At 35.0% G+C, this 20,466-nt stretch overlaps 1 protein-coding gene across 1 annotated transcript; it reads right to left on the minus strand.

Annotated features, from left to right (window-relative positions):
- Positions 1–19,557: 19,557 nt before the first annotated feature.
- Positions 19,558–20,345, minus strand: LOC147938353 (uncharacterized). Its single transcript, XM_087465599.1, has 2 exons — positions 19,983–20,345; positions 19,558–19,908 (listed from the first exon to the last, which is right to left on the minus strand). The coding sequence occupies exons 1-2, from the start codon at positions 20,343–20,345 to the stop codon at positions 19,558–19,560; spliced, it is 714 nt and encodes a 237-aa protein (XP_087321725.1).
- Between the last annotated feature and the right edge of the window lie 121 nt (positions 20,346–20,466).

Below are 20,466 nucleotides of genomic sequence, written 5' to 3' on the forward strand. Positions count from 1 at the left end.
TGGCTTGGTTAACTGCAAAACAGTTTCTATCTCTTTGAAATTCTTGCTGATGATAGGAGGAAGTTTAGGAGAAGAAGATGCATACCGTGGCCTTACCTGAGGACTCTGGAGTGTGGAGTGACTTGAAACAGATTTGGGAACAGATTTCTGACTTGGAGCATCAGTTTTGGACAAGCTTTGTCTCTGATGTGGAGGGGTGTCGATCGATGCCTCCTTGTTGGTGTCGATCGACACTGAGCCTGATGCCCGTGTTGCAGAAACTTTTTCAACAGAAAAAGTCTGTCCATCAATAGTAGGAGCCCTCCTCAGCTTATCCATCTCAAAATGCATACTCAATCCATCCACATTCAGTGTTATGTGTCCCTTCTGCACATCTATGATGGCACCAGCTGTAGCCAAGAAAGATCTTCCTAAGATGAGAGGATCTTTAGGCTCTTGATCATACTTCAGCACTACAAAGTCAGTGGGAATCATGAAGTTGCCAACCTTAACTGGAATATCCTCTAAAACACCTTCAGGAATTCTTCGGGAGTGATCAGCCAAGATAAGAGAAATCTGAGTTGGCTTGAATTCTGTCATCCCAAGTCTCACAGCAACAGAATGTGGCATCAAGTTGATGCTAGAGCCAAGGTCACAAAGTGAGTGAGAAAACCTTCCTGCTGAGATTGAGCAATCAAGTACAAAGTTTCCAGGATCTGGTAACTTCTTAGCAGTCCTACATTGAACACTTCCTTTGAGACAACCACCTCCTGCTTTCTCTCCTTATTCCTCTAAACAGGCTGGTTCAACAGAATTGCACTAACATCTTTAGTTAGAAGTGCTCCTTCTTCAGGGCTCAAACCTTGGGATACCATTCTCTTCACATACCGCTTAAGAGGTGGTGAAAGCTTTACTGCATCAATTAAAGGCATCTCAATCATCACCTTGTCCATCATTGCTTTGCATCTAGCTTCCTCCATCTCTTGCTTAGACTTTCTTGGCTTGGGAAAAGGAACCTTAGGCTTGTAGACCCTTTCAGCAGCTGGAACCTGAGATTTTGCAGCTTCTGGGTTTGTCTGAGAGGGGTGTCGACCGACATCCAGGTGGTGTAGATCGAAACCATCATCTGAAACCGAGAGATTGGTCGATTTCTCTTCTTTTTCTGCAGAAGCAAGTTCACCATCATCTTCATCTCGCACTGATATGGCATTGCAAGCATGTCTGGGGTTTGACTCAGTTCTTGCTGGAAGAACACTCTCTTGTCGTTTAACAGACCCAACAGTCTGTGCAACTTGAATCTCCAGCTTCTTAACATGAACATTCAATGCATCAATCTTCCCATTCAGCTCAGTGTAGACATTGTCAATCTTCCCATTGAATGTCACTGTCAATTGCTCCTGTCCTTGCAAAAGCTGCTCAAGCATGGCTTCCATTCTACTCTCTGAAGAATTCTTAGGAGGTGGAGACTGATAAGATGAGTTCCCATATGTCCTTGTATAGCCATTGTTCTGTTTGCTGCTGATACTCTGGCTTGGAAGTGTAGCCTGAAGAGATTGTTGGGAATGTTCTGAAATCTTTTGTACTTACTCTTGTATAGTCAAGATTTAAAAGTCGTATAATATTATATGATTATAATGTTTTGCTAGAAGCCTCTTATAATCAATGACTTTAGAAGCTCATTACTAATATTATTCGATCCTACAGGGTCACACACCTAAGCAGACTGAATTAATATTGGGTTTAACTACAATATAATATATGTTATATAAGATATACATATATTTATATTTGTGCAATTAGAATAAAATGTTTATTATATGTTATATACGATATACATATATAAATGTGCACGTAAGAGAAATTGGGCCTGGCCCATTAGTAAAACCTAAACGAGTTAGGTTATTGTGATCAGTATATAATAATGCTTTGCGTTTGATTATGTGACACACTAAGATCTCGCCGAAACCTAACCTAAGACAAAAGTGTTTGTCACGATCGAGATTTGATCTCTACGGCACTAGCATCCCGTTTGATCCAGTTTGTGTGCGTGTGGATACATGTAGAGGCACAACAGTTGGAGTGCTTTACAACCTTAGTTTAATTTAGTTCATCTTCCGCTGCGAACTATCCAGGTATATTCATAATCTTATGACATAGATTTTGATTCAATATTTACATGAATCCTGGCAATAGAATTTGTGACTAGTTTTATAAATTGTTATAAACCGATTCAAATTCCAACCGTGGTATCAGAGCATACATGTATAATTTTGAATTAAACCTAATTTACTGTTCATATTTGATATGCAAAGTAGTTTTGTTTTGTTTGTTAAATCCGATTATTATGGTTGATGAATGAATAATCGATACATGCAGATTTGTAAAATTGTTTACGTTGCATGTATTATTACAAAAACACATAAGAGTTATTATGAATATAATATGGTTATTAGAACAACACGTATTTCGGCAATACTTGTCTGTTTGATTTTTTTATCATATATATAAGAGACTTATGATCTGTTTCATTACGTCTCTTTTAGGGCATAATAGTTATGCATATATGATGATACATATAACTAATTAATTGAAATATATATTGGGTATGTTTTGTTAGAGCATCACGTTTATATATATATATATATATATATATATATATATATATTATGTTTGATTAAAGAATGAATATAATATATAAGATTAAACTTCATCTCCGAAAGATTGGAATTTGGTAATGAAAGTCATTACGGAAATTCGTTGATCGGAGCCATAATTTTCAAATTCTAATTTGATTAGTGTTATTGAAATTTAATTTGATTAAAATAATTAGTTTTAAATCATTTTTAATATGATTAAGAATGATTTACAAATTAATAATTATACAATAATTATACATATTAGATATGTATTAGTTATATATCATTTAAATTTTTATATATCAGATATAAAATTTAGATAAAATATAAAATTAATTAAGATTAATTTCGAATAATTAAGTACATATAAGATATGTATTATTTATATTGGATATAAATTTTAAATATAAGATTAATTTATAAAATTAATTCCTCAACAAATATCAAGTATTTTTGATGTCTTTCCAATCTTGTCTACTGTCAAGCCTCGTTTCATTGTGTGATGGGTCTACCAAGTAGAGTGTCTATGATTACATAAGTAAGACAGATGGTAATGGTTACCATTTGAGTTAAAAGATTGATTTACAGTGTCCTCTCTTGGACCAGACGATCCTCCCCAACCGCCCCTTCGCTCATCAGGAAATTATCTGCTCAGGTCGTCGTATACAATTTATGGAGACAGCGAAATAACATCTTGCACAACTCCTCCAGGCTTGCTCCTTCCATCATCTTCAAGATCGTGGACCGTGAAATGAAGGACATCATCACATCGAGAGGTCACAGGAAGCGCTGGCAGGACCTACTGCCACTTTGGATCCGCTAATTCACATCCCAAATTTCCCCTAACTCTATTGTAACCTTGTTTTGTTTTTTTGCCGAGGTTGCTTTTCGATTAGGTTTTTAATATTTTTGTAAAACCTTATTTCATTCTAATGATATTTACATGCTTAGCAAAAAAAAAAAAAAAAAAAAAAGATTGGTTTACTTGATTAAGCTATCAAAACGGTTTTGGGCTTAGAGACATATGTTGGATATGACATAAGATGTTATCTAACAACCAAGAATTATATTGGATATAATTAGCAAGGATGTTGCTTACCTAAATAACTAAATATTCGGGCGATGAGCCAAAGCTCACTTGAATTTTAGTGAAATAAGGATCTTGGATTACTATATTCTTATGAGGAAATTTTGTTTTGAGTATAGTATGAGTTTTCTTAATTGTTATAGAGGTAAATGTTACCACTTGTGGTTCTACTCGTTGGGTATTAGATACTGGCTGTGGCGCTCATATTTGTACAAATTTGAAAGGCCTAAGTAATAGTAGAATTTTGGAGAAAGGACAAGTGGACCTAGGCGTTGCTAATGGAGCAAAAGTTGCTGCTTTGGCCATAGGTACATATCAGTTGTCTTTACCTTCTGGCATGATTTTGGAACTTAAGAATTGCTACTATGTACCTACAATAAATAAGAATATCATCTCTATTTCATGTTTGGACATGGAAGGTTTTCATTTTTCGATCGAGAACAAATGTTGTTCATTTGATCGTGATAATATTTTTTATGGTAGCGGTCCATTAGAGAATAGACTTTATGTTCTGAACCAGAGTATGCCTATCTATGACATCCGTGTTAAACGATTTAAGTCTAACGACTCAAATCCTACTTTTCTTTGGCATTGTCGTTTAGGCCATATAAATGAGAAACGCATTCAGAAGCTTCATAGTGATGGACTTTTGAACTCATTTGATTATGAATCATATGAAAAATGTGAATCTTGTTTGTTGGGTAAAATGACTAAGGCTCCCTTTACTGGACACAGTGAAAGGGCCAGTGACTTGTTGGGTCTTGTACATACGGATGTATGTGGACCAATGAGCTTAGGTGCCAGAGGAAACTATCAGTACTTCATTACATTTACTGATGACTTCAGTAGATATGGTTATGTTTATTTGATGAAACATAAATCTGAATCTTTTGAAAAGTTCAAAGAATTTCAGAATGAAGTACAAAACCAACTTGGCAAAACAATTAAAGCTCTTCGATCAGATCGTGGAGGAGAATATTTGAGCCAAGTTTTTAGTGATCATCTCAGGGAATGTGGAATTGTTTCACAGCTCACTCCTCCAGGAACACCTCAATGGAATGGTGTGTCTGAAAGGAGAAACCGGACTTTATTAGATATGGTTCGGTCAATGATGAGTCACACAGATCTTCCATTATCCTTTTGGGGATATTCTCTAGAAACGTCTGCGTTTACACTAAACAGATGTCCATCAAAATCAGTTGAAAAGACACCATATGAGATATGGACAGGAAAGGTTCCTAATTTGTCTTTTCTAAAAATTTGGGGTTGTGAAGCTTATGTCAAACGTTTGATTACTGATAAGCTTGGACCCAAATCTGATAAGTGCTACTTCGTTGGTTATCCTAGAGAGACCAAAGGTTATTACTTTTACAACCCTACCGAGAACAAAGTGTTTGTTGCTCGGAATTGTGTCTTTTTAGAGAGAGAGTTTCTTTCTAAAAGAAACAGTGGGAGTAAGGTACAACTCGAAGAAGTTCGAGAACCACAGGAGATGGCTCCACCTATTGAGGAAGAGCAACAATTGGATTTACGAAGAGTCGCAGAATCTACGCTTGTGGAACCTGAAGTGCGTAGGTCCGAAAGGACACGTCACGAACCTAATAGATATGGGGTTTGGGTGACAGATCATCATGATATATTTATTATAGAGAATGATGAACCTACGTCTTACGAAGAGGCAATGATGGGCCCTGACTTCGATAAGTGGTTAAAGGCCGCTGAATCCGAAATGGATTCCATGTCACAAAACAAAGTATGGACTTTGGTTGATTTACCTGATGGTGTAAAAGCCATTGAGTGTAAATGGGTTTTCAAGAAGAAAATTGACATGGATGGTAATATATAGATATACAAAGCTAGACTGGTAGCTAAAGGTTACAAGCAAATTCATGGTATTGACTATGATGAAACCTATTCTCCAGTTGCAATGTTTAAATCTATTCGGATTCTCCTAGCAATTGCCGCTTATTATGATTATGAGATTTGGCAAATGGATGTGAAAACAGCTTTCCTTAACGGAAACCTAGAAGAGGATGTGTACATGACACAACCTGAAGGTTTCACACATCCTGAGAATGCTGGGAAAGTATGCAAACTTCAACGTTCTATTTATGGGTTGAAGCAAGCATCTCGGAGTTGGAATCTTCGTTTTAATGAGGCAATCAAAGAGTTTGATTTCATTAGAAATGAAGAAGAACCTTGTGTTTACAAGAAGACTAGTGGGAGCGGAGTTGCATTTCTGATATTGTATGTAGATGACATACTACTTATTGGAAATGACATTCCTTTGCTTCTGTCTGTGAAGACTTGGCTAGGAAGTTGTTTTTCAATGAAAGACATGGGAGAAGCTGCATACATTCTTGGAATAAGGATCTATAGAGATAGACCAAATAGACTAATTGGACTAAGTCAAGATACTTATATAGATAAGATCTTACATAGGTTCAACATGCATGATTCTAAGAAAGGCTTTTTACCAATGTCTCATGGCATAACGCTCAGCAAGACTCAGTGCCCTAAAACACATGATGAGCGAGAGCGCATGAGTAGAATCCCATACGCTTCTGCTATAGGTTCTGTCATGTATGCCATGCTTTGTACTCGTCCTGATGTGGCATGTGCTTTAAGCATGACGAGTAGATACCAATCTGATCCAGGTGAAAGTCACTGGACAGCAGTCAAAAATATCCTAAAGTATTTAAGAAATACTAAGGATAAGTTCTTGGTGTATGGAAGAAGTGATGAACTTGTTGTGAGTGGTTACACTGATGCCAGTTTTCAGACAGACAAAGATGATTCTCGATCTCAATCTGGATTTATCTTTTGTCTGAATGGAGGAGCGGTGATTTGGAGAAGCTCCAAACAGAGCACCGTGGCAGACTCTACAACCGAAGCTGAATATATTGCTGCTTCTGAAGCAGCAAAAGAAGCTGTTTGGATTAAGAAGTTCATTTCTGAACTTGGTGTGGTTCCTAGCATTTCTGGGCCGGTGGATCTTTATTATGATAACAATGGAGCCATCGCTCAAGCGAAGTAACCCAGATCGCACCAGAAATCCAAACACGTTCTAAGACGATATCACCTTATTCGTGATATAGTTGATAGAGGAGATGTAAAGATTAGCAGAGTTTCAACGGATGCAAATGTTGCAGATCCTTTAACCAAGCCTCTTCCACAAACTAAGCATGAGAGTCATACGACTGTTGTAGGCATTAAATTTCTAAAGATGTGATCTCGATTTTAGTGGGAGAATTTTATTTTATGATATGATATTCATTTTTACATACATCTGATGTATTCTTAAATTAATGAAATATGTTTCGGTATTATTTGGTTATTGGATAATTAAATAATTGTCCCAAAATAATTTATTTTATCATTATAGGTCATCAAGTATGTGACTTGATCATGAAACCCTATAAATAGAAGATAACATGAATTATTGAGGTCCCTAGTCAAGGTTATTAAAATGGGACATTAATAACTATAAATGACTAGTATGTGAGGTGACTGATGACTATGTTTCATGGAGTCATTGATATGTAGTATTAAAGTCAATCACATTAATATGTGTTGGAGAACACAGTATTGGACTGACCCGCTATGAGAACTCTACAAGAATGTTATATGAGTGTCATAAGAGTTTCTCATCACAACTATAGAGTATAGTCCTTTAACCTGAGTTTGTCATGTTTTCTTATACATGGATTAGTTTGCTTTGATCCTGTCAAACGTCAGCCGTAACAGGTGATTATAAAAACAGTGATTGGGTATATTATGAACTGTGTAAGGAACAGGGATTAAACAAGATGAGATTTGTCCCTCCTATATAACAGGAGATAAATATCTTTGGGCCTATCGAAGATTTGATACTGAGAAATGCATGGCCGTGCTCAAACGAGGTGAATGTCAATCGTTTGTTTTATAAGTATAAATCGGAGTTCGATAAATATGATTTAGCTTAATAAGGATGACACTGTTTCTTGTCTTATGCTAAGATCGAGATATAGAGACGAAAGGATTATCGGAATAGATGATTCCAGTACAAGTGGGAGATTGTTGGGAATGTCCTGAAATCTTTTGTACTTACTCTTGTATAGTCAAGGTTTAAAAGTCGTATAATATTATATGATTATAATGTTTTGCTAGAAGCCTCTTATAATCAATGACTTTAGAAGCTCATTGCTAATATTATTCGATCCTACAGGATCACACACCTAAGCAGACTGAATTAATATTGGGTTTAACTACAATATAATATATGTCATATAAGATATACATATATTTATATTTGTGCACTTAGAATAAAATGTTTATTATATGTTATATACGATATACATATATAAATGTGCACGTAAGAGAAATTGGGCCTGGCCCATTAGTAAAACCTAAACGAGTTAGGTTATTGTGATCAGTATATAATAATACTTTGCGTTTGATTATGTGACACACTAAGATCTCGCCGAAACCTAACCTAAGACAAAAGTGTTTGTCACGATCGAGATTTGATCTCTACGGCACTAGCATCCCGTTTGATCCAGTTTGTGTGCGTGTGGATACCAGTAGAGGCACAACAGTTGGAGTGCTTTACAACCTTAGTTTAATTTAGTTCATCTTCCGCTGCGAACTATCCAGGTATATTCATAATCTTATGACATAGATTTTGATTAAATATTTACATGAATCTTGGCAATAGAATTTGTGACTAGTTTTATAAATTGTTATAAACCGATTCAAATTCCAACAGAGTTCCCATTGTAAGGCCTATTGCCTTGCTGATTTCCAAACCACTGTCCCTGATTCCCATACACATAGTTCACATCTTCCTCTTGGTGTCCTTGATCAGGTTCTGGCTCATATGTCTCAACCTCAGCAGCAAAATGAACAGATTTCTTACCTGTAAGGAGATTATGCACTGAATCCAGCTTAGCATTAATAGAAACTACCTGGTTTGAATCAAATCCTCCATACAATCTCATTCTTTCAGCATCTGCTCCCTTAGTGCTATTGCTAGAAGCCAAATTCTCAATCAAAACTTCAGCATCTTCTGGAAATCTTGTTTTGAAATTCCCATGACTTGCAGCATCCAAAGCTAACTGATACTACCAGTCACACCCTCTGAAAAAGATACTCAGCAATTGTACCCTTGAAAAACCATGGTGTGGACAATCCCTCTGATAAGCTTTGAATCTCACCCAAGCTGCCTTGAAAGCTTCATCTGGTCTTTGCTTGAAAGTGGATAGCTTGACTCTCAACTCATCTGACATTGCATCATCATAGAAATGGTTGAGGAAAGCCACTTTGACTTGTTGCCAAGATGTCAAAGATCCAGCTGGCAACTGCTTCAACCACTGAGATGCCTCTCCTGCAAGTGAGTATGGGAAGAGCTTGCAGAATATGAAGTCCTCAGTCACTCCATTAGCCTTGATACTGGTCATAAGATCCTCAAAATGCTCAATATGGTCCAGAGGCTTCTCATTGGGCAAAGCAGAGAAAGGTCTCTGCCCAACTAGTTGAAAGTACGCAGGTTTCAACTCAAAATGGTTCCTCTGGAATGGAGGAGGAACAATAGCAGACCGGTTCTCGTACACCAGATCAGCCCGGTTGTAGTCAGCAATGGTCCTGATCAGATCCTGGTTTTGGTCCTCTCTTTGAACTGGGTTCTGTACGTGGTTGGCAGCTCCATGCACGTCTGCTGCAGGTGGGTGTCGATCGATGCCACCTAGTTGGTGTCGATCGACACCAAGGTTTGGATCATCAACGACACCAGCTTGCTGGTTCACGACAGCCTGCTCGTTGACAACAGGTTCAGCAATCACGTTTCCTTCCGCATCAAGCTTTTGGCCCTGCTCATTGCGCAAGTGGCCCTCTTGATCCCTCAAAACACCAGCCTCATCACGCATCAGAATGATCGTATTAACCACCTTCAGAGATTTTGGCTGCTTTTCTGTTCTCACGCTCAAGTTTTCCCAACTCTTGGTTTGAAAGCTTCAGAATTGGACCAGTCTTGTTGCTCCTTGTGTTAGGCTTATTAGGCATACACCTGAAACACACAAGAGAGAAGAAAACAAAAGCGTGTTAGTTTGAAAATAATAAAGAAAAATTTAGACAAAATCTAAAACTCAAATCTAATGGTAGATCAAAGAGTCCCCGGCAACGGCGCCAAAATTTGATATGCTCAAATTTACCCTAGAGCTACTCTCTCAAATTAAGAGGTCAATGCAGTACTTAGGGGTCGAATTCCACAAGGACTCAAGACTACACAATAAATTATAGAGTTTTATAATTATGCTAAACAGATTAAATTGAATTAAAAATAGCAATGCAAAATATTAAATAAAGCTGTTGTAAATTCAGAAGATCAAAAAGCTAGGCTTAGGGAATTTCTCAGGAAATTATGAAGTATTAAATCAATCAATAAATTAGGATTCAAGCAATTAAGAACAGATCTAGAACTCTAAACACTTTTGTAAATTAAATCAGTTCTCACTGCAAATAATATCTAAATTTAAAACCAGAAAATCCAAATCTCTTTGTAAAATTCTAGATTAAAAATCAGCAATAAAATCAAGTTTAGATTGTTCACAAAATTATTAAATCAAATCTCTTTGCAAGAAATAATTTTGCTCATCAAAAGGTTCTATCAGGAAAATCAATTATATTCTCATATCAATTTATTTTCCTAAAGTATTAATTCTAGATGGCCAATCAAGGATTAATATGAAGAACAACCTAAGATGAAGATCTAAATAGATAATGAATCCTAAATAAACAGATCTAACAATTCATAAAATCCCTGTGAAAAACCCTAAACCTAACAAGCAAACTACTCAGACATGTTTAATGAAGAACAAGACATCTTTCTGAATAATAAGCAATAGAGATTAAAAAGAGTAAGAAGGAGTTCAAGAATTCTTCTCTACAAAGCAGATATGATCTCTCTCTCTCCAAAGCTCTCAAAAATCTCTCAGGGTTACAGGAAAAATAAAACTTGATAGAATAAAACTTAAAGGTTTGGAAAACCTAAAAACTATATATATATGTCCTAAAACACGTCAGAGACTAGTCTTGCAAATATGGAAAACTTCGGGCAACTTTGTAAAACTTCCAAATTTGGCTCTCTCGTCGGTTTGGACTGGGTGTCGATCGATGCTAAGGCAGTGCCGATCGACACCATCTCCTCTGATCGATTCCAAGTTGATTTCTTGCGGATTATTGCTCCAAACTGATCCAAATTGCTCCACTTTGCTCCTTTCATACTAAAAACCTGTAAAGACTCAAAAACAATCTAGAAACAAATGAAAAGACACTAAAAGACTCCTTATATCATGGTTAAAAACCATGATATATCATTATGTTGTTGTAACTTTTTTTAATTAAAATATATATCTATATATATATATTAACGTTATGCAATTACTTATCATATGATATATATGCTCATCTTATGCTGTGTTTTTTTATCATATTTCCAATCTTTAGTATTTTCAGTATATGGATCTTTACTCTTTAGTTTGCTTTTAATATGTGTAGCAATATGTTAGTTCACTTATAACATAATCGAATGTGTATATGTATTGATTCAATTTATTATACATATCTCATTATATTGAAGATAATTTACTTAAGTTATTTAACATTTAATAAAATTATTAAACTGTAAATATGATTGAACTTATTACTTTTTAATTAGTAATTAGTTTCATAATAATATGGTTAATTTATGTATGTATGATGAATGATTATATATCCTGATTTATTATTAGAATCATTCTTTTTTTTTTACTCAAAGGAATATTATATTGCTTAAACATGAATCATTACATAAGGGTTCGATAAGCCAAATAGGCCTTGGTACAAACTCAACATAATAATTTGTGCTTTAACAACCAAATTTTACAAGTGTGTGAGCAACGACATTACATGATCTCTTTGTTAAAATACAAAAAAAGGTATGGAACTTTAGTCTCCAGAGATGAATGCCCCGAATCAGATTCGAGATGGAAACATTTTCATGATGTCCATTAACAATTTTTATGAGTGTCTCACAATCTCCTTCGAAAGTTATCGAAGTATAACCTCGGATCCATGCATGTTGTAAGGCCGATAATAGTGCTTTCCCTTCTGCTTCTAAAGCTGATTCCAAAGAAGGTAATGTTGATTATTAGAAACCATTCAAAAAACAATTTATTCATTAAAATATCTTTGATCTAAATGAACTTCTATTTACAAGAAATCCCTAGCCAACCTTCCTGTGAAAAAATGTTACTAAAATTAAAAATGTAGCCAAATGGTTTTTGTTGATGTATTTGTTGTGTTACCGGTGAGACGCAAAATCATATAATGCATGTTGTTGACAAAAAATTTAACTACTACATATATATATGATATACATTTAAAGTCAATGATTTACTAAGAAACTATTAATTATTTAGAGATTATTGTATCTACCATATAAAAATATATTTCTTAATTTTGGATATTAAAAGTAAAATTTTATGTAACAATTTGTTCTTGCTTATTTTACATCTCATAAATTTCCTATATTTTTAAACAGACAAAAAATTATCTAATTAATTTCTATTATATATATTTAGATGTATTAAAAATAAATCATATTTTACAAAAACTTTTAATCTGTCAAACAGGTTTAATACATCCTTCATTGCTTTGTTTTTGAAAAATATGATGTGTTTTTCTACATTCATCCACATAAGTAAAGTCATGAATATCATTTATGTTAATCACATGTGTGATATCTTACTTATATCGTCAAATTACTTTGACTACATATTTTTCCACAATGACATAGTTATTGAAAATCTCTTCTATCATTATCCTCAACTTATTATTCTTTTGTAAAATTTATTAGATATCATAAAATTTGTCACAGTAATTATTCATTTTCTGTAATTGACTATTTCATGATACAATATTTTTTTTATACATCATAGACCATAATTTATAGATATCAAATAAACTATTTAAATAAATTTTCTTTATTTTCCAACAATATTAACTATTAGAGCAAATATATATAGACACTGATGTTTTTCCTACATTACTCTACATAATCTTTTCATCACCGTCATTTCTTTTAAAAAAATGGATTTGAGAGAGATTTTGGTAATTTACAAATGAAAGATAAAGAATAGAACGATTAATCCGTTTTAGAGGAGGTTATTTGGGTAACAGATTGAAGAAAAATATAAAGAGATCTCTAAAATCTCAAAAACGATTGTTAGATGTTTACCGGTTTCAAATCATGAGATGAATTGGAAGAACACCAATCAAAGCACATATACTGATATGTTTTTATTATAGATTATAAAATCATTTCAAGAAGAAGTACACAAATATTTTGTGTTTATGCATCAACATTTATAATGCGATTGAAAATACAAATATGAGAAATCATTTTATGTAGCTCTGATTTTAATTTAATTATGTTGCAATTTACATATCTATATGGTTCATAATATCTTGATATTTGAATTGGTTTAAGAACAACTTTTGCACTTTATACACTATAGAATTCTCAATGTCTTAACTGTTGTATATTATTATATAAAGCTTAGTTCTTAAAGTTAGTAATTCATATAATCGTAACATTTGTCAGTATGTCGATAATATTTTAACATTGTGGAAATACATTTTATTTAAAAACTATAGGAATTAACAAATACTAAAAATAATTCAATATATAATTTTTGCCAACTATTTGGTTACTATGTAGCACCGGCAAAAAAAATATGGATGAAGGAGCTAGATGCTTTTGATAAAGCACTTGATGTATGAATGAATTTGTTTTATAAAATGCTTCACAAACAATTAATAATTAGTCTGTTATTTGTACTGAACTTTTTTAATAATATTGCAGAGACTTGAAGGTTTTGACCAAATGTCTTCTAGATCACTGATCAAGAAGAAAACTAAATTGTCAATTGCTTGATGAGTTAGTGCATTTCATACCTTTGTCATTATTAGGTTTTTTTAAAATTCAAATAGAAACTTTTTTTTTTAATAATATTCAATCTTTGTTTCTGTGTGATAGCTTAGGCTTTGGTGTTTGACTTTGGTCAACCTTAAAATTTCATTTTTTTCTACATTATCTTAAAATTTCATTTTTCTTGTTGTACATTTACTATATCTTAAACACAAACGTTTCTAATTCCCTTTTAGAAAAATGGAAATTTTTTTGGGTTTATTGATTGTCTAATCTAGTAAAATAAACTTTATTAGCATATTCTTCATCTATACTAGTACAATTGCAGCATTTTTTGCTCAAAAATATGTTTTTGGAAACATTTTTCATTGAATACCATTAAATCCTTATATTCATATCAAAACAAGTTTAGTTAACTCTCTCTACTATCCTTATAGCTAAACACAATCAAACTATTTTAAACAATCATATATATATATATAATGTTGGGGATTCTACAATTAATATAGATTTAGAAGATTTATTCTAGATTAAAAAAAAATTATTCTCCTATCATCTTTTTTTTATTATAAAATTTAAAGTTAATAAAAATAAATCTTTTTTTTGATATATTGTGATTTGAATTTTTTTAAACGAACATATCTTACTCAGTTAATATGTGTTCAACATACATATATAGTAAATTTATCGCATATAGTAAATCATAAAATTTTAAGAAGTTTATAATTTATAACTGATATTTCTAAACTTAATAAAAATTTAAAATTATGAATATTTAAATATATTAAATATTCAAAATAACACAAACGAGTTATATTACATGACAGGTTATATGACATGACATGATTAAACTGATAATAGTAAAAAAAAAAATATCATTAATATGATAGTTCAATACGGATTAAATCATCATTTTACTATTTTAACAACACCAATATAAAATATGCCGAATGAAACTAATTTAATTAAGATTGTATTAAACAAAAATTGTTGTAGGTATACCGTGGATTATATATGAAATCACTAAAATTAACAAAATAGTACATTAGCAAAATTAGTAGAGAATTTGTTAAAAATACCCTTTTGAATATATCCCTTTTCAAAAATACCCTCTTTTTTGGCTATTTTTATTTTTGCCCTCCTTTAATTTTTAATGACTATTTTACCCTTAGATGAAAAGTATTTTATTCAATAAAAAGAAAAACAAAATTTTCCCGCCAAAAACATTTCCGACATATTTTTCCGCCAAAAAAATTTTCCAGCCAAACAAAAAAATTTCGACAAAAAAATTTTCCCGCCAAAAATTTTCCCGCCAGAAAAAGTTTACAATGTTTTTAAATGAGTTTTAAACGGTTTTTAAAAGGTTTTTTAAACACCTTTTAAAAAGTTTTTAAAAGGTTTTTTAAACACCCAGTAAACGGTTTTACAAGGTTTTTAAAAGGTTTTCAAAATGTTTTTAGAAATATTTTTAAAAATGTTTTTAAATACCTTGTAAACGCTGTTACAAGATTTTAAAACACCTTATAAACGCTTTTATACGGTTTTTAAACACCTTGTAAACGCGTTTAAAAGGTTTTTATAAAGTTTTTAAAAGGTTTTTAAACACTTTGTAAACGTTTTTACAAGGTTTTTAAACACCTTGTAAACGCTTTTACAAGGTTTTTAAACACCTTGTAAACGCTTTTAAAAGGTTTTAATAAGGTTTTAAACACCTTGTAAACGCTTTTAAAAGGTTTTGATAAGGTTTTTAAACACCTTGTAAACGCTTTTAGAAACCTTTTAAAAGCGTTTGAAAGGTTTTTAAAAAGTTTTTAAACACCTTCTAAACGCTTTTACAAGGTTTTTAAAAGGGTTTACAATGTTTTTATAAGATATAAAATTCAATTTTGTGGCCGGAAAAAAAAATTTTGACGGGAAGAATTTTCGAATTTGGCGGGAAAAATTAATTTTTGGCGGGAAATTTTTTGATTTTGGTGACTGTACATTCTTGTTGTCATTTAAAGAAAGGGTAATTTGGTCATTTTGTTCATAAAAAGGGATAGTATAAAAATGGTCAACATGGAAGGGTATTTTTAAAAAGGAACATGAAAAATTGTGTATTTTTGAGAATGCCTCAAATTAGTATTAACATAGTACATTAACAAAAAAAATTATGTAAAAACTTATCCTATAGTATACCACGGGCCATAATCTAGTTCTTATCTTATTTAACAAAATATTATGATCATGGTTTTGTTTTTACATATATCATCTTAATTAAGTTTCTAGTCAAGTTCTATACTTATAATTTTGACTCCATGTCTGGTTCTATTTTATGATCCAAAGCAACCATGTTGACTCAATATTCATTGGTTTGACATTGGTGCTCATGGCAATCTTGCTTTAAAATAAAAGGACATTGAAACTGTTGCTCATGACTATATAATTCTATAACATTTGGGGTGGGTGTTGATCGACACCAAGAAAGGTATCGGTCGACACTATTAATTTTTGGTTTGGCCGGTTTAGTTTTAAATCGTTAAATTAAAGTGGTTGGGTTTGGGAAACCCTAAAACGTGGTACTTAAGCAGAAAGTCAACGTGAGGGTTCAAGAGCCGCTCATTTGTTGTTTTTCCAGAGTTAGAAGGAGAGAAATAGTGCTTGTGAGTTTTCTTACAGTTCTAAATCATTGTTTTAGAGATTTGTTCCTGTGAAACGGTGATCTGAGGTTAGGAACGTGTTGGAGGCTTGTTGTAGTGTTGTTTTGTCATTATTGATCATAAATTTTCTGTTAAAGAGGTGAGTGCATGACCACTTGGTGGTATAAAAGACAAGGTATTCATGACTTGGTCAAAAAATTCTTTAACGCACCATATACTTGGTTCGATTGGTAAATTTTGCTCGTCAAACTCATTGAAGCAAGATTGATGATCCATAAATCGTGCTCGTCAAACTCATTTATGGATATGTTACATCTATGCATCCACAAATTGATGATCAAATTTAAAAAATTTGCATTTACTATAAGATAAGAATAGGCCAACCTCATAAAATATATACTAACAAGATCTAACCTTTTTTTTTTTTTTGGTGAATAGGCCAACCCCTGGGATTTATCGACTATAAAGTAAAATAAACTTATAACCGGATGTGTCTCGGCCACATATGGCCATCAATATCATCCCTCAACAAAGTAGCAACAACATTAGGAACCAAATCAAAAGCATGAAAACCAGGCGGTAAAGAAATCACATATCCCGCTAAACCATCGGCTAGACGATTAGCTTCACGATACACATGTTTAATACGGACAATCCAGTCCCTAACAAGGAAGCCATGGCATAGCTCCACCAGATAGCCATGGCAAACACTGTAGACCAATCTCCCTCCCTTGTGACAATCCCTCTTCCTAAATTCTCATATACCCATCCCAACAGAGACTTGAGAGAAAAATACCAGTCTTTTACTAGGCGGTAGAATACGATCCCACAGGCCAGACATAGCAGGACAATCCCTGAGAACTTGGAGAATAGTCTCGATACCTCCTTGACAAACCGTACAAACATCTGAATCACAAAAATGACGTCTATTCCTCTCAGAGTTTGTCATAATCACTTGATGCATTACCAACCAGAGAAAGATTCTAACCCGCTCAGGAGCTATCACCCGCCATATCCTCTTATACGCATTCTCCATATTCTGTGCAGGCCTCTCCTCACATATCAGGAGATTGTACGCAGATGCAACTGTAAACTTACCCTCCGAGTTTCCTCCCCATGACAACCTATCAGAAGCCCCAGTGAAACAGTCCAATACTACAGCCGCCAGCTCTAAACACTTTTCCGCGACACATACAGTGATATACGAGAAAGATCCCATCCACACCATCTGTCCATAACTCTCTGGCTGTAATTTTATCAAACCCCGGAGGCAAAGCACCCACTGCTCATTTAACAAGTGGCTCCCCTGCAAGCCATTTATCTGTCCAGAATAGAATCTTCTTCCCATCTCCGACCACCCAATTAACTCCACAGGTAACCACTTCCCGCAACCCATACATACACTCCTCCACGTCGAAGAGAAATTACTCTTGACTGATATCCAGGATGTATCATGAATATCGCCCACCTTATACTTACTCCTCACTACGCGTGCCCAAATGCTCGCTTAATCATGTAAAACTCTCCAACCCACCTTCGCCAGTAGAGCTTTGTTCATATTACAACACGCTCTAATCCCGAGTCCCCCTTCCCTCTTGGGACGACACACTTTGCTCCACGCAACCAAGTGATGCTTTCGCTTCTCTGCATTACTCCTCGAAAGAAAATCTCGTGCTACTCTATCCAACTTGTCCAGTATACCCTGTGGCAACTTGATAGTGCTCATAGTGTGCACTGGAAGAGCCGATAAAATGGACTTTGTCAATGTAAGCTGTCCAGCAAAGCTTAATGACCGCCCTTTCCATCCAGCCAAACGAGATGAAACCTTCTCCAAGACCTCTCCAAACGTCTCTTTATTAATCCGTTTGTGGAGGATAGGCATACCAAGATACTTCCCTAGGTTGACTGTTGAGTTGATCCCACTCTCCTCACTAATCAACCTCCCTTGTTCCCTACATACATTCTTAGAGAAGAAAATCTTTGACTTCTCCAAACTAACCTTCTGACCCGATGCCCCACATAAAGCTCCCAAAACACGTCATATCACCCGAATTTGAGACACTGTTGCCTCTGCAAATAGAATTAAATCATCCGCAAAGCAAATGTGGCAAAACTGAGGTCCTGTTCTTGATAGCTTAATCGGCTTCCACTCTTTCTGCAGAACCGAACCATCAATCAAATGACATAATCGCTCCATGCATAGGACAAATAAGTAAGGAGAAAGAGGATCTCCCTGCCGTAAACTACGCAATGGCTTAAAAGATTCCGTTTTTCCCCATTCCATAACAGGCTCATTGACGTTCCTGTGACACACTGCATGATCAAGTGCACCCACACATCCGAAAAACCAACAACCTTCAAGGTATCTCCAAGAAAGTCCCATCTGATCCTATCATACGCCTTCTCCAAATCCAACTTCAGGAGCATCCATCCCTTCCTACCTTGCTTTCTTCTCATAGAGTGAACCGCCTCTTGAACGACTATGATGTTATTTTAACTCAGCTGACCTAGAATAAAACTTTTCTGCACTGGACCAATAACCCGAGTCATAACTCCTTTCAATCTTTCAACCATGGCTTTTGTAATTGTTTTAAATAACACATTACATAAGCTAATTGGCCGGAACTGAGAAATCCTCTATGGCTTAACCACCTTCGGTATCAGGACTACAACCACGTCATTAAGCTCAAGTAGTAAAACTCCAGTTCGAAAAAAGTCCAACACAAGACGTGTGACAGAATCTCCCACCACATCGCAATTCTTCTGATAGAAAATCGGTTGGAAACCATCCGGACCAGGAGCTTTATACAGCCCCATGCTTCTGACAGACTTCTCCACTTCCACTCCCGAGAAAGGCTTACTCAAGACTACCTGATCCTCATGAGATATCCGCATAAAACTCTCAGAGGGAAGACTCTCCACCACTGGTTCGACATCCTCAAGAGAATATAGTCTCTTGTAATAGTCTAACGCTAGCCCCTCCAACTCCTCACCATCCGAAACCCAAGCCCCAACATCATTCTTAAGCATCTCAATCCTATTACGCCTCCTTCTTATGATGGTTGACGTATGAAAATAACTTGTGTTCCGGTCTCCATGAACGATCCACTTCTCCCTGGACTTTTGGAACCAAATGAATTCTTCTTGCTCTAATACCAAATGAAACTCTCCCTGAAGCTCAGCTTCCCGATGTAACAGAACATCCGTATGATTAGTCTCCAATAAAGTCTGCACCATTTTTAACTCAGTTAATAACTTTTCCTTTTTCTTTTATACATCACCAAATACTTCCTTGTTCCACTTACGCAATGTTCTCTGCAAACCCTTCAGTGCTTCTTGCGTACTGATGCTACCATCCCACGAGTTAACCAACATGTCTTTAAACCCAGGGTGAGATAACCAGGCTGCGTCAAACCTAAACGGACGTCTTAGCGGATTCTGTCTCCCCTCTGGTGATAACTGAATATATAGTGGTGCATGATCCGATGCCAGAAAAGGAAGATGGGTAACCATAGCTTCTTGCCACTGTAAGCGAGTCTGAGCACAACATAAAATTCTATCAAGTCTTTTAGCCACAAAGAACCGTTTTTCACAACCCCATTTCCAGGTAAACTTATTACCCTGAAACCCCATATCAATTAAAGACAACTCGTTTATCCAATCCCCAAAATCTAGTGAATCCGTGGACAACCTACCGTTCCCCCAGACCTCTCATCCAGTCTGAGGATTGTATTAAAGTCCCCTCCGATCACAACTGGACCATCAACGCCCCTCACAGTATCACTTAACGTTTCCCAGAGACCTTGTCTACGAATCGCAGATGGGACGGCATACACAACAATCCAGTTAAGAATCTTTGTACCATTCACCACTTTCGCATGAATGAACTGGTCCGTGAACTCTACGATCTCCACATCTCCTATACTAGATCTCCATAAAAGCCACAAGCCGCCACTCTGACCCACAGCGTCGACCCGAAAGGAGTTTTTGAGTCCTAACTCTTGGCATATAGGACTTTCCCTGTCTCCCTCTGCGTGCGTTTTGAACACAGCTAACATATCCACACAAAACTTCTTCAAAAGATATCGGACTGATCTTCGAAATTGGGGTTTATTCGCTCCCGGAAATTCCACAATATGCAATTCATCTTAACAATGTTAAATTCCTCCAAAATCGCCA

Source organism: Camelina sativa, chromosome 9 (assembly GCF_030686135.1).
Source record: "Camelina sativa cultivar CO46 ecotype springtype chromosome 9, ASM3068613v1".
NCBI classification, from domain to species: Eukaryota; Viridiplantae; Streptophyta; class Magnoliopsida; order Brassicales; family Brassicaceae; genus Camelina; species Camelina sativa.